This window comes from Culicoides brevitarsis, chromosome 2 (genome assembly GCF_036172545.1).
Source record: "Culicoides brevitarsis isolate CSIRO-B50_1 chromosome 2, AGI_CSIRO_Cbre_v1, whole genome shotgun sequence".
NCBI classification, from domain to species: Eukaryota; Metazoa; Arthropoda; class Insecta; order Diptera; family Ceratopogonidae; genus Culicoides; species Culicoides brevitarsis.
Genome location: NC_087086.1, coordinates 30,493,156 through 30,503,980, shown reverse-complemented (window position 1 = coordinate 30,503,980; position 10,825 = coordinate 30,493,156). Strand labels below are relative to the sequence as shown.

General features: G+C 35.0%; 3 protein-coding genes across 3 annotated transcripts; 2 read left to right on the top strand and 1 right to left on the bottom strand.

Annotated features, from left to right (window-relative positions):
• The first annotated feature begins 1,000 nt into the window (after window positions 1-1,000).
• On the top strand, window positions 1,001-4,343 carry LOC134828921 (angiotensin-converting enzyme-like). The gene is made up of 5 exons (XM_063841911.1): window positions 1,001-1,330; window positions 2,104-2,292; window positions 2,349-2,593; window positions 2,651-4,100; window positions 4,168-4,343. Exons 1-5 carry the CDS (start codon window positions 1,089-1,091, stop codon window positions 4,340-4,342), a joined length of 2,301 nt encoding a protein of 766 aa, XP_063697981.1. The 5' UTR covers window positions 1,001-1,088; the 3' UTR covers window position 4,343.
• A 225-nt stretch (window positions 4,344-4,568) lies between these two features.
• Window positions 4,569-6,058, top strand: LOC134831610 (uncharacterized). The gene is made up of 4 exons (XM_063845390.1): window positions 4,569-4,751; window positions 4,806-4,924; window positions 4,980-5,170; window positions 5,231-6,058. The coding sequence occupies exons 1-4, from the start codon at window positions 4,744-4,746 to the stop codon at window positions 5,987-5,989; spliced, it is 1,077 nt and encodes a 358-aa protein (XP_063701460.1). The 5' UTR covers window positions 4,569-4,743; the 3' UTR covers window positions 5,990-6,058.
• On the bottom strand, window positions 6,005-9,810 carry LOC134828919 (uncharacterized). Its single transcript, XM_063841910.1, has 4 exons — window positions 9,762-9,810; window positions 6,638-7,476; window positions 6,345-6,577; window positions 6,005-6,290 (listed from the first exon to the last, which is right to left on the bottom strand). Exons 1-4 carry the CDS (start codon window positions 9,808-9,810, stop codon window positions 6,005-6,007), a joined length of 1,407 nt encoding a protein of 468 aa, XP_063697980.1.
• Window positions 9,811-10,825: the final 1,015 nt, after the last annotated feature.

Genomic DNA, 10,825 nt, shown 5'->3' with positions numbered 1-10,825 from the left:
GAGTTGTTGTTGAAATGCTCGTCGTAGTGTTCTGAGGTTTTATAGTAGTAGTTGAAATCGTCGTTGAAGTTGTCGTTGCATTCGATACCGGTACAATTTTCTCTCCTGCAGCATTTTCAACGAGATTTGCATCTTCAAACATCCCGTTCAGCTCTTCATCGTCACTGCCATCGTCAAATCCGCTCGAATTAAAGACCTTTTTCAATGTTTTCTTGATTTTTTCATACAATGACGTCTTATTTGTAGGTGCTTTTGTCTCATTTTCTCCCAAAAACTTCTGTCCAACATCGCTTTCGGGACTTAAATACCCTCCTTCTCGCAAATAACCCGCCGGCGCGTACCAATCTTTGATGAATCCGTCAATCATTTCATTATAATCTCGCTTTTTATTGTCCTTAACTTCCGTTGGCTCAGTTTTATCTTCTTTCGAAGTCGTTGTTTCATGTTTGTGACCTTCCTCGAGACCCAAAAACTTCTCAGCTGTCAACTCAGAGTCATAATATTCATCAAGATTCAATGAAAAAGTGAATCTTAGCAACAAAAATAGAACGTAAATCCTCATTTTCGGTCTAAAAATAAAAATCTTTGGATGAAAATGTGTTGATGTCCCTTGCACAGCTTGCTTGGATTTAAAAAAAAAATTAAATTTCTCAAGAAAAAAAATCCGCAAACCAATCATAAAGAATCCGCCAGCAATAAACAATAATCCAAAACATTAATCCTGATTTTTATAAAATGCCCAAAGGCTTTCAACGGCATGTCTTCGACGAGAGGCGCGCATGTTTCATGGAAGGATTTCCACCTGTTGTGTCGCTTATCTCTGCCTTAACATAATTTTCATTTTTATTATCTTTGCAGTCAGTTCGACGAGCGGCACAGTAACAGACAAGAAGATTATAAAAGTGGAAAAGCTGCTTTTTGAAGTTAGTCGTTCGTGAACTGTTGAGGCATCGACATCGGGGAAAAATCATGAAAAACGACAAAAATCTGAAATAAATAAAAAAAAAACGTGGCATGAGTGAAATTTATTAAAAATATTTAAAAAAAAAATTAAAAAGTGATAAAAAAAATTTTTTTTTTAAACAAAAATGAAAAATTTTAATTTTTTTTCATTTTTCTCAATTTTTATTTTGAGAATTTTTCCGATAATTTGTGCAAATAATGCCACATCAAGAACTCGCCTCACGCAAAACGAAACGAATTTATTGCTGCAAAAATTTAATCTCTTAACATTTTCCAACAACGACGACATCGATGACTGGTTCGATCGATTAAACGAACAACACCGACTTTTATCGCAGATTATTGCTGCAATTGCATGGGAGTTGAGGTACTTCAAAGCATTTTCATCACATCATTACTCATCCGCAACATATTTATTTATTCAGCATTTTTATGACTTTTTCATGGGTTTTGTGTCAATAGTGTTTTTTTTTTCGAGGAAAATTTTATTGCACTTATCTAATCAGTTAATCAGTTGTTTGTTGTTGTGAAAAAGTTATTAAACGGGAGCTTAATTAATTTTTGTGACGATAAAAGTCGTAAAATTTTCATTGATAGTGGAGAATTTTCGTCAATGAATTGCTTGGAAATTAGTTTTTCGATTTTTTCTCGTTGGTTGAAGGTTATGAAGTTAATATTTTCATTATATAGATCTTTCAGGGTTGGAATTTCCTTTTGAGAAACCTTTCAGGGTTGAAATTTTTCTTTATTTGATCTTTCAGGGTTGATATTTTTCTTTGTTAGATCTTTCAGGGTAGAAATTTTTCTTTGTTTGATCTTTCAGGGTTGAAATTTTTCTTTGTTTGATCTCTCAGGGTTGAAATTTTTCTTTGTTTGATCTTTCAGGGTTGAAATTTTTCTTTGTTAGATCTTTCAGGGTTGAAATTTTTCTTTGTTTGATCTTTCAGGGTTGAAATTTTTCTTTGTTTGATCTTTCAGGGTTGAAATTTTTCTTTGTTTGATCTTTCAGGGTTGAAATTTTTCTTTGTTTGATCTTTCATGATTGAAATTTTTCCTTTTTTTGAGATTTATGAAAAAAAAATTGTCTAAAACTGAAAAATTTTTAATAAAAACTTCTAAAATTTTTATTTTTCCTTACAGCATCAATCCCTCTGACCACTTAAACTCCGATGGCGTGGAGCTAACAACCATAAAATCGCAATGGCGCAATTTACGATGCGACGAAGCAAATTTCATCAGCACCAAATTCCATTCAGAGCTTACACGTGATCAATTCCGGATGATTTATCTTCTTTGTAGAGGACCTAAATTCACAAATTATCAAGCAAGGTAATAAATTTTCCTTCTTATTGCAATATTTTACTAAAAAAATAAAATTTTCATAGTGAACTGAATCAAATAATGGGAAAAATCTTCGAAATCAACACAGAAACGGAAGTTTGTGTCAAAAAAGACCTCGACTTTTGCCGCAAAATCCATCTTTTACCGAAAAATACTTACATGAAGACTGAAAAGGGCGAATTTTATCGCATTGGTGACGCAGAAGTGCCTGAAAAAGTAGAAAATGCCAATGCGAGTGATTACATTTGCATGAAAAATGAACCTGATATGGAAAAAATCATCAAAGGAGGTATTTCAAACTTAAAATTTCTTACCTCAAATACTTAATTAATATTATTTAATGTAGATTTCAGTCCATTTGGTGAACTCAGATGCTTATTGCCACGCGACATGATCTTCCGTTGGGCTTGGGAGTCGGTTCGTCAAGCGATAGGACCTCGTATCGGCACTTTATTCTCCGATGCCATCCCAATAATGAATGTTGGTGCCAAAAACAATGGTTATCGTGACCTCAGCGAAGTTTGGATCGAAGAACTGGATGTTCCTAATTTGAAATGTACTGCTGATAATTTGTTAATGGACATCAATCCGTTGTACACGAAGCTTTTTTCCGTCGCTCGACACGTTTTACTCGAAAAATATCCCAATGTTCGAGGTTTTACCTTCAACAGCTTGATTCCTGCTGACATTTTCGGCAACATGTATGCCCAGGATTGGTCCTCGCTGATCCCGGATTTGATTCTGCCCTATGCCGAAGTCGATTTGAATGACAGACTCTCGTTAACAAAGTGGAATGTACGCGATATGGTGCGTCGCAGTGAAGATTTTTACTCGTCCCTTGGATTATTTCCCATGACGGAGGCTTTTTGGCAGAAAAGTATCTTCGAACAGAGCTCAAATGTCTCAAAGTGTCACGGATCTGCGGCAAATATGTACGAAAAAGGTGATTTTAGGATGATTGTGTGTGCGGAAAAGACCATCAATGACCTTTACACCATCGTTCATGAAATGGGTCACATCGAATATTACATGAACTACGACCAACAACCGTCAATTTTTCAAGATGCAACTTCGACAGCCTTTGGTGAGGCAGTTGGTGACTCAATTTTCACCGCAATGATGACACCGCAGCATCTTTCGCGTCTCGGACTCATCGAAGACAAATATTTATACCACACACAAGACGAAGCCTTCACCGAGGAGTACCTTTGTGGCATCTATTGTCGCCAAGAACAGCAAGATCGCATCGTGGAAGAGATAAAAATTGAATTAGGCGATCGTTTTCTCACAGATTTGGAGACTCTTGGAACAAATATTCCCGATTACGAGCTAATTAACGAAAAAATACGCGAAAAATATAAAGACAAGCCAAAAACTAATCAAATTAGCGCCTTTGACGTTACCTTATTGATCCACATGGCTCTAGCAAAAGTCCCGCAGATCCCATTTTCCTACATCATGGACACTTTTCGATGGGATTTGTTTAGCGGAAAGGTCAAATACAGCAAAGCCAACGAACATTTTTGGACAATCACGAAACGAGAATCCGGAATTAAGCCTCCTGGTAATCCGCCGGAAAGGAATCCGGATGCCTTTGATGCTGGCGTAAAATTTCACTTTGCTGACAATATTCCGATGATGCGATATTTTTTGGCGAGTTTCTTGCAAGCGCAAATTTTTAAAGGATTATGTGAAGTCACTTATTTTGGAAAAATCGTCGCTGGAAAGGAAAAGTTGCCGATGCCGTTGCACCGATGTGACATTTATGGATCTAAAAAGGCGGGAAAATTGTTAAAGTTAGTTAAATTTTGTTTGAAATTTTAGAAAAAATTAAAAATTTACCTTTTTTAATAAAAAAAATAGGAAAGCTCTCTCGATGGGTGCCTCCCGAAATTGGTCTGAAGTGCTATTTACCATCACAGGAGAGCGTGAAATTAAAGCAGATGCGTTGTTGGAGTACTATAAACCATTGGATGACTTTTTGGAGAACTTAATCTTGAAATATGACATTCCTTATGGATGGATTGGTCCAGTGTAAATACCGGATTTACATGAAAAATAAAGAAAAATTATGTATTTATGAAAATTTTCAACGTTTTTTAACCACGTGACCTAAATTGAAGATTAACGAACATTAACGGGAATGAAATTCAAATTTAACCAATCAGAAAAGAGCTTGAAATACGAGTTTCTGATTGGCTAAAGAGATCAAAACATTGTTTTTTTTTAATTCAGGGCGAAGTTTGCCGGAATCTCGTGTTTTTTGTTAATTTTCTTGGTTTTTCATTAATTTTCTGACGATTTTTATTAAAATTTGTAAAATCTGGAACTCATTCTTCACAAAAAAATCAAAAGTCTTCAAAATCAAGTCATTTTTCTATCAAAAATTTGCTGTTAACTGCCGGTGTTTGGAATAAATTTTATAATTTTAGTAAAAAAATGTTGAGGTAAGACTAAATTTTATCAAAAATGGACCTTAAACTGACCTTTTTTACTTTTAGTGGAAGCCAATTGATCAAAGAAGCTGACAAATTAGGTCAAAAATTGATAGTAACTGGATTGAAAAGTGTAAATATCGACAATTCAGAAGAAACTTTGCAGGAATTTGCCAGAATTAAACGTAAAATTTAACGTTAAGCCCTTAAAAAATCATTAAAACTTGGATTTTCTTTCAGGAAATTACAAAGAAGTCTCTTGCAAGGAACGAATCGCTCGCCATGACTCACGAATGCAGGGAAATTTCAATCCAGAACGTCGTTCAGTTACAGTTAAAGCTCTGACAGGCACTAGTCATCGTTATTTTGGGCAACAAGACAAGCAGGGAACGCATTTGCGACTTTATGAGGCCTTATATTTGATGGAAATTGTGAGAAAATGTCCTGATTTAATTTTTTTAAAAGATTAATTTTGTGTTTTTGTCTTTTAGAATGACTTGGTTGTCTACTACAACGACGTGATAATCTCAATTGAACAAGCTTACGCGCTATTTTTAGGTACCGACGATGCTGAAATGACCTTCGAGCAGTATATGGCTTACAAAAATCTATTACAATCTGGTTTTGTAGCCTTGAAACATCGAAAAATCCAAGAAATCGATACAAAAATTGATAATTCTCAAGAAGTTGAAGAGCAAAAAGAAAGAAAAACCGAAAATAATGACATCTGGGACTGTTTAAGGTCCAAAATTCACTTTTTAAATTGGAAGGAAATTAATTCTGAACGACTTGACGAACAAATTTCCGGCAAATTTGACCAAACTTGTGCCTATTTTAATGGAAATCGACCAAATTCTTCCACGGGTTCATGTAATTTTGAAGCGCCGGTCGCTAAAAAGCCAAAACTTGACATCCAAACTGAAGAAAAAATTATTAACGATGCAAAAACAATTCTTCCGAGCAACGAAACTCATGAATATTCATCGATTTTTTCACAACTTGACATCATTGAAGTCCTTGAGGATCCAAACTCATCAAAAATTGACTTCGATTTCGATATTTTTCTTGCCGAAGAAGCGAAAAAACACAAAATAAGCGAATCCAAACCCAATTTCTACGGCAAAGTTGTAAATTTTGACACAAAAATCGATTATTCGGTAATTCATCAGCTAAAATCACAAGCAAATGGCACTCCTGTGATGATTCTAATCGTTTTCGACAACTTAAGTATATCTTCGTTTATTTGTTGATTAAATTTATTTTCTTTAAATTTTAATATTTTCTTGCTTTTGTATCGCTTCATTACTCAAAACGTTGAATTTTTCTAGATTTTGTGCACTCAAGCTGTATTTGTTGGCTTCCGATTCTTCTAAATTCGTTCGGAGCTTGTCGATAACGCGCGCGTACAAGGCTTCAAATTGTGTCCCGGTCATCGCGTTTTCACTTTTTTGCATAGAATTTCGGGGTTTTAGCAGTAAATTCAGGTTATCTGTCGATTTTGAGGTGATTCGAGCATTTTGAAGGGCTTGCCTTGGGGGACGATGAAGTGACCTGTGATGAAAAATTAATTAAAAATGAATTTTTGGAGCAAAAAAAGTGACTTACTGATGTTTTTTGGGAACAATACCCATGGGAATGCACGAAGAAGCTGTCACGTAACCGGAATGATCGATTTTTCCAGGTAGTTGCACGTAAATCCAGTCATGAACTTTGAAAATTCCCTTGATCAAGGTCCCTAAAGGGAGAAAAATTTCACTTTGGTATCCAATTCTCGTCTGGTACATTATTGTGTCGGATACGAGAACCATCGGGAGGTTCGCTGGACACAGTAAGGAGCACTAAAAATTATTTTTTTCATAAGAAATTTCAAAATTTTTCACTATTTTTTCATTTTTCACCTTTTTCAAGTACTCATCGAAGGCTGAGGTGTCACAATTACTGTCAGGAATCTCTTTCGCGACACTTTTGGTTGAAAATTCATCACATCCCGTGGTTTCCAGACGACTTCGGGACTTGCTGCGATACCGTTTCTTCTTCAAATTCGTCGCTTTATCGACACACTTGCTGATAGAAGTTGTCGTTTCGGCCGTTGAGAGACTTAAACACTCAAAATCCAGCGTTTCATTGTAATTATTGTTCAGTTTTTCGCTTGTTTCTAGCAAATTCTTGCGAACAATTCGATAATCGTCGAGATCGTTCGCTTTCAAGTTCTTTTCGTTGAACAGATGGTGTTTGCGACTTTTGCATTGTGCGTTTCGTATTCGTCGTTTGTGGTGCGGATGGTCCCATGTAAAAGAACGCGAAACGGATGAATTTTGGTAAACTGAGGAGGAGCACGATGACGAGCTGGTTGTCGATGACGAGGAGCTATTTGGGTCGCCGCCACGTAAAACCCAAGCAAAGGAAATATTTGGTTTTTGTGGATGGGAAATTCTTTGACCCATTTCCGGTTCAGGATTTTTTATTTCCGGTTCAACTGGAGCAGCTTCCGGTTCTTGTACAGGTTCAGTCGAGACAACGGGCGGTGCTGAGGAAGTTCTTTGCGTGGCGTTGTACCGTCGAAAGCCACTTAAAACGCTGTCACAGACCAAATCGGGCAAAATATTCCGCTGGATGTTGCGTCGCGTGCGAAAATCAAGACGAACTGCTGCACTCCCGCGATCCCCTAACGCAACACCTTCATGACGACTACTCGACGAAGTATTGATTACCGGATAATTTGGCAAGGCAGCAGCAACTGCAAGAGAAAAAAAATTAAACGAGTTGCAAAAAAATCACGATCTGCACACCGCGAACGTTTGATAAGAACTAAAGAGGAACAGATCAACAATAATATCTCGCAGCAACAATAAAGGACTGTATGGCACGATGATGCGTGGCGGTAACGTAAATGCAACTGTTCCTGTAGCAAGATTGTACTCGTTTCTGCGCTACGAAAATCGCGTCAAATTATTTGTGATTTATTTATTATTTTTATTTTATTATCGTCGTTCAATCATTTATCCATATCGCAAGTTATTTTTTCGTTGAGGAATTTTCAGATAAAATTGAAGAGTATTTCAAATTGTTCGAAAAAAACTCATTTTTTACTTATTTTGGGTCAAAAAACGGTAAGAAAATGAATTAAAATTCAAAATTTTTCATAAAATGAACTGTTAGGGGTCCAAAAATGAACAAAATGAACTTCCTTGGTACAAAAAATTGATTAGAAATGAATCTTCAAAAGTTTAAAAATTACATAAATGGTTTAGAATAGTTCAAAAAAATGACCAGAATTAACGTTGAGAGACCCCAAAAGAAGTTTAAAAAAATTTTAGGGGTCTAAAATGAATCAAATGTACCTCAGAGGTACAAATTTGAATGAAATTTTTCTAAAATGATTAAATGAAACTCCAGATATTTCAAAAATCAATCGAATGAACTTTTTACAATTTAAAATTCAAATTTAGAGGTCCTAAAAATGAACGAAATGAACTTAAGAGGTCTAAAATGAACAAAAATTTGCTTTATAAAAGCTTCAAGTTTATCAAAATGAACTTTTGATCATTCAGAAATTTAACAAAATGTAGGAAAATGAACTTTTTAACGTTTTAAAAAATGAACCAAATGAATCTTAAAATGAACAGAAATGAATAAAACTAAATTTTGGAGTAACAAATGAACTGTTAGAGGTCCTTTAATTAAAATATACAAAATGAACTAACAAATGAACTCAAAATGAACCCCTTATTTAAAAATTAGTGATCGAAAAAAAATAATTCTAAAATGAATCTTTTAAAGTTTAGATTTATCAAAATGAACGTAAAAGATCCGAAAAATTAGCAAAAGTAGCTTTTGAGGTTCCTATTGAAAAAACAAAATTATAAAAATGAACCTAATGAACTCTTAGAGGTCCAAAAATGAACAAAATGAATCTCTTTAACTCCATTTGTAACCAAAATCTGCTTTTTAAGTAAATTTTAAGCACAAAATGCGCTTTATCTTCCTTTAACGAGTGACTCATTATCCGTTTTTCTCTTCAAAATCCACTAAAAATCCTCCTTTTTGTGTGTTACCTTCTTGATGCGCGCCTCAAATTAAATTGTTTGACCTTTGTTTTGCACTTTATGCTTTGGTATTTTTATTTTTTTTTCGTTCAAAATAAATTACATGTTTTCAAATTACACCAAAGTGATGCAAACGAACAAAAAAAAAGAGAGAAGGAGGGAAGCAAAGCATATGTTCTCATATGTGACGACTAAATACGAACGAAATTTTCGAGAGTTCCTCAAGTGAAACGTCTTCGCGAACTGCTTTCTTAACTTTTTATTTTTTTTGTGTGCATAAAGCCATATCGCACAGTTCTTGATTGATGTTGGAGTGACATTCGATTTTTTTTTTTGGAGCAAAGCAACAACGATAAACGATTCATAACGGGCCCCAATTTGTGCGAGTTTCGAAGGAATTCCTCGGGGCCTTTCACGGTTTCGGTTCAGCTTGCTTGGTAGTATATAATTAGCAGCGGATACTTATGAGGAGTGTGGGATATTTTATGATGAATTGCGAGGCGTTGTCCATAAAGTACTTAGTACCAGATCAAACTGTTAAGCGAGGCATTAGTCAATTTATGAAAAATTCCATTTTTTTATGAGATAAAATTGATGATGGATTTAAGAAAAGAAAAAAAAATCTTTTCATTTTATGAAGATTACATTCTTCAACGACGATCGAGGCAGGAACAACAAGCGATTTTAACCGAAAACGAGTAATAACGATGGATCGCGGGCAACGTTGCTGCCTATGAACGTCCACATAAAGGAAGAGAGGATTGAAATCACGCATATCACGATTAAACTATTAAATTGTTGTTATTTTTATTTTGCTACACTATCATATCTCTCTTGCTTTTGGAATTTTTGCGCTCGTTCTGTGCATTATTGGAGGTTTCCCTTTTTTTTTCTTTCACTCCACACACACTCCGTTCGTATTATCTTTTAATCTGCCATTCTTTTGTCTTAAACTTTTAATAAATAAATAAACTACCTCGACGGGAACTGCTTGATTCTGACGAAGAATTCGCTCGTGGAAGCATTTTTTGAGCTCTTGCTCGCTCCGAATCCAACGTAAAACTAAAAAAAATAAAAATTTACGGTGCAATATGGAATATCTCGAATTATGGAGCGTATCCATTCTTCACGGTAACATAGACAGACTTCTCTCTTCATGGCGAAAAAAAAAGCATCAGCAAATTAAAACAATTATGTGGAAGCGATTGTATTGTTTCGTCTGACGAGTCGAGTGGAGTTGAGTCAAGTGTATGTTTTGTGTATTGTTCGGATTGGCAGTTAGTTGCTGTAATCGAAGTTAATTTACATTTTTGTGAGTTTTTTCATGCAACAAAGAGCTCTTCTATTAATTATTATTGCTAGAACAGTATGTTGGAGCATGATGATGATTGTTATGTATATGAGGAAAAATTGCAGCAACATGACAATGATCTGAAGGTGAATGACTTTCTTTTGAAGGGATTTCCGCGTAATGAAGATATTTTTATTAATTTTTAGTGAGATTTTACTTTTTAATTAAAAAAAAATTAAGAAATGTTTCAATTTTTTGACATCTTTGGCCGATTTTCACCTATTTTTAATTTATCATCTTTAGTAAATTATAAATTAAAATTTTAATTTATTGAAATTTACAATTAAGTAAGATAATGGGTCAAATTTAAATTTCGCGACTTTTAAGAAAATTTTTGTCAATTTTAAGCGAATAATGAAAATGAAAGAATTTATTAAAAAATAATTAAATAAAAGATGCGAGCAGGAACTTGTCGAAATCGAAGTGAAAAGAAGAAAATGGGGCTGGGTGGGACATACACTTCGTCGTGACACCGATCACATTAGCAGAAGACCTCTTTTGTGGAATCCTCAGGGCTCAAGGCGACGCGGAGCTCCTCGTAAAACTTGGAGACGAAGTACGGAGGCCGAGATTCGAAACGAACCGCCAAAACTGGAGGGAAATCACCGCAAGTCAAGTAAGTCAATTATAAAAAAGTGACTTATTATTCCCTTTTTACATTGCAAGTCAATTTTTCCCATTTTTGATGA

Bases quoted from the DNA above. Each gene is read 5' to 3' on its own strand.
- LOC134828921 (XM_063841911.1), top strand. From the start codon at position 1,089: ATGAAAAATTTTAATTTTTTTTCATTTTTCTCAATTTTTATTTTGAGA. The intron at 2,293-2,348 runs GTAATAAATTTT...AAATTTTCATAG, and splicing joins TTCACAAATTATCAAGCAAG to TGAACTGAATCAAATAATGG. The intron at 2,594-2,650 runs GTATTTCAAACT...TATTTAATGTAG, and splicing joins GGAAAAAATCATCAAAGGAG to ATTTCAGTCCATTTGGTGAA.
- LOC134831610 (XM_063845390.1), top strand. The intron at 4,925-4,979 runs GTAAAATTTAAC...ATTTTCTTTCAG, and splicing joins GGAATTTGCCAGAATTAAAC to GAAATTACAAAGAAGTCTCT. The intron at 5,171-5,230 runs GTGAGAAAATGT...TTTGTCTTTTAG, and splicing joins CCTTATATTTGATGGAAATT to AATGACTTGGTTGTCTACTA.
- LOC134828919 (XM_063841910.1), bottom strand. From the start codon at position 9,810: ATGCTTCCACGAGCGAATTCTTCGTCAGAATCAAGCAGTTCCCGTCGA. The intron at 7,477-9,761 runs GTAGTTTATTTA...TTTCTCTTGCAG, and splicing joins ATCAAGCAGTTCCCGTCGAG to TTGCTGCTGCCTTGCCAAAT. The intron at 6,578-6,637 runs GTGAAAAATGAA...AATAATTTTTAG, and splicing joins TCGATGAGTACTTGAAAAAG to TGCTCCTTACTGTGTCCAGC.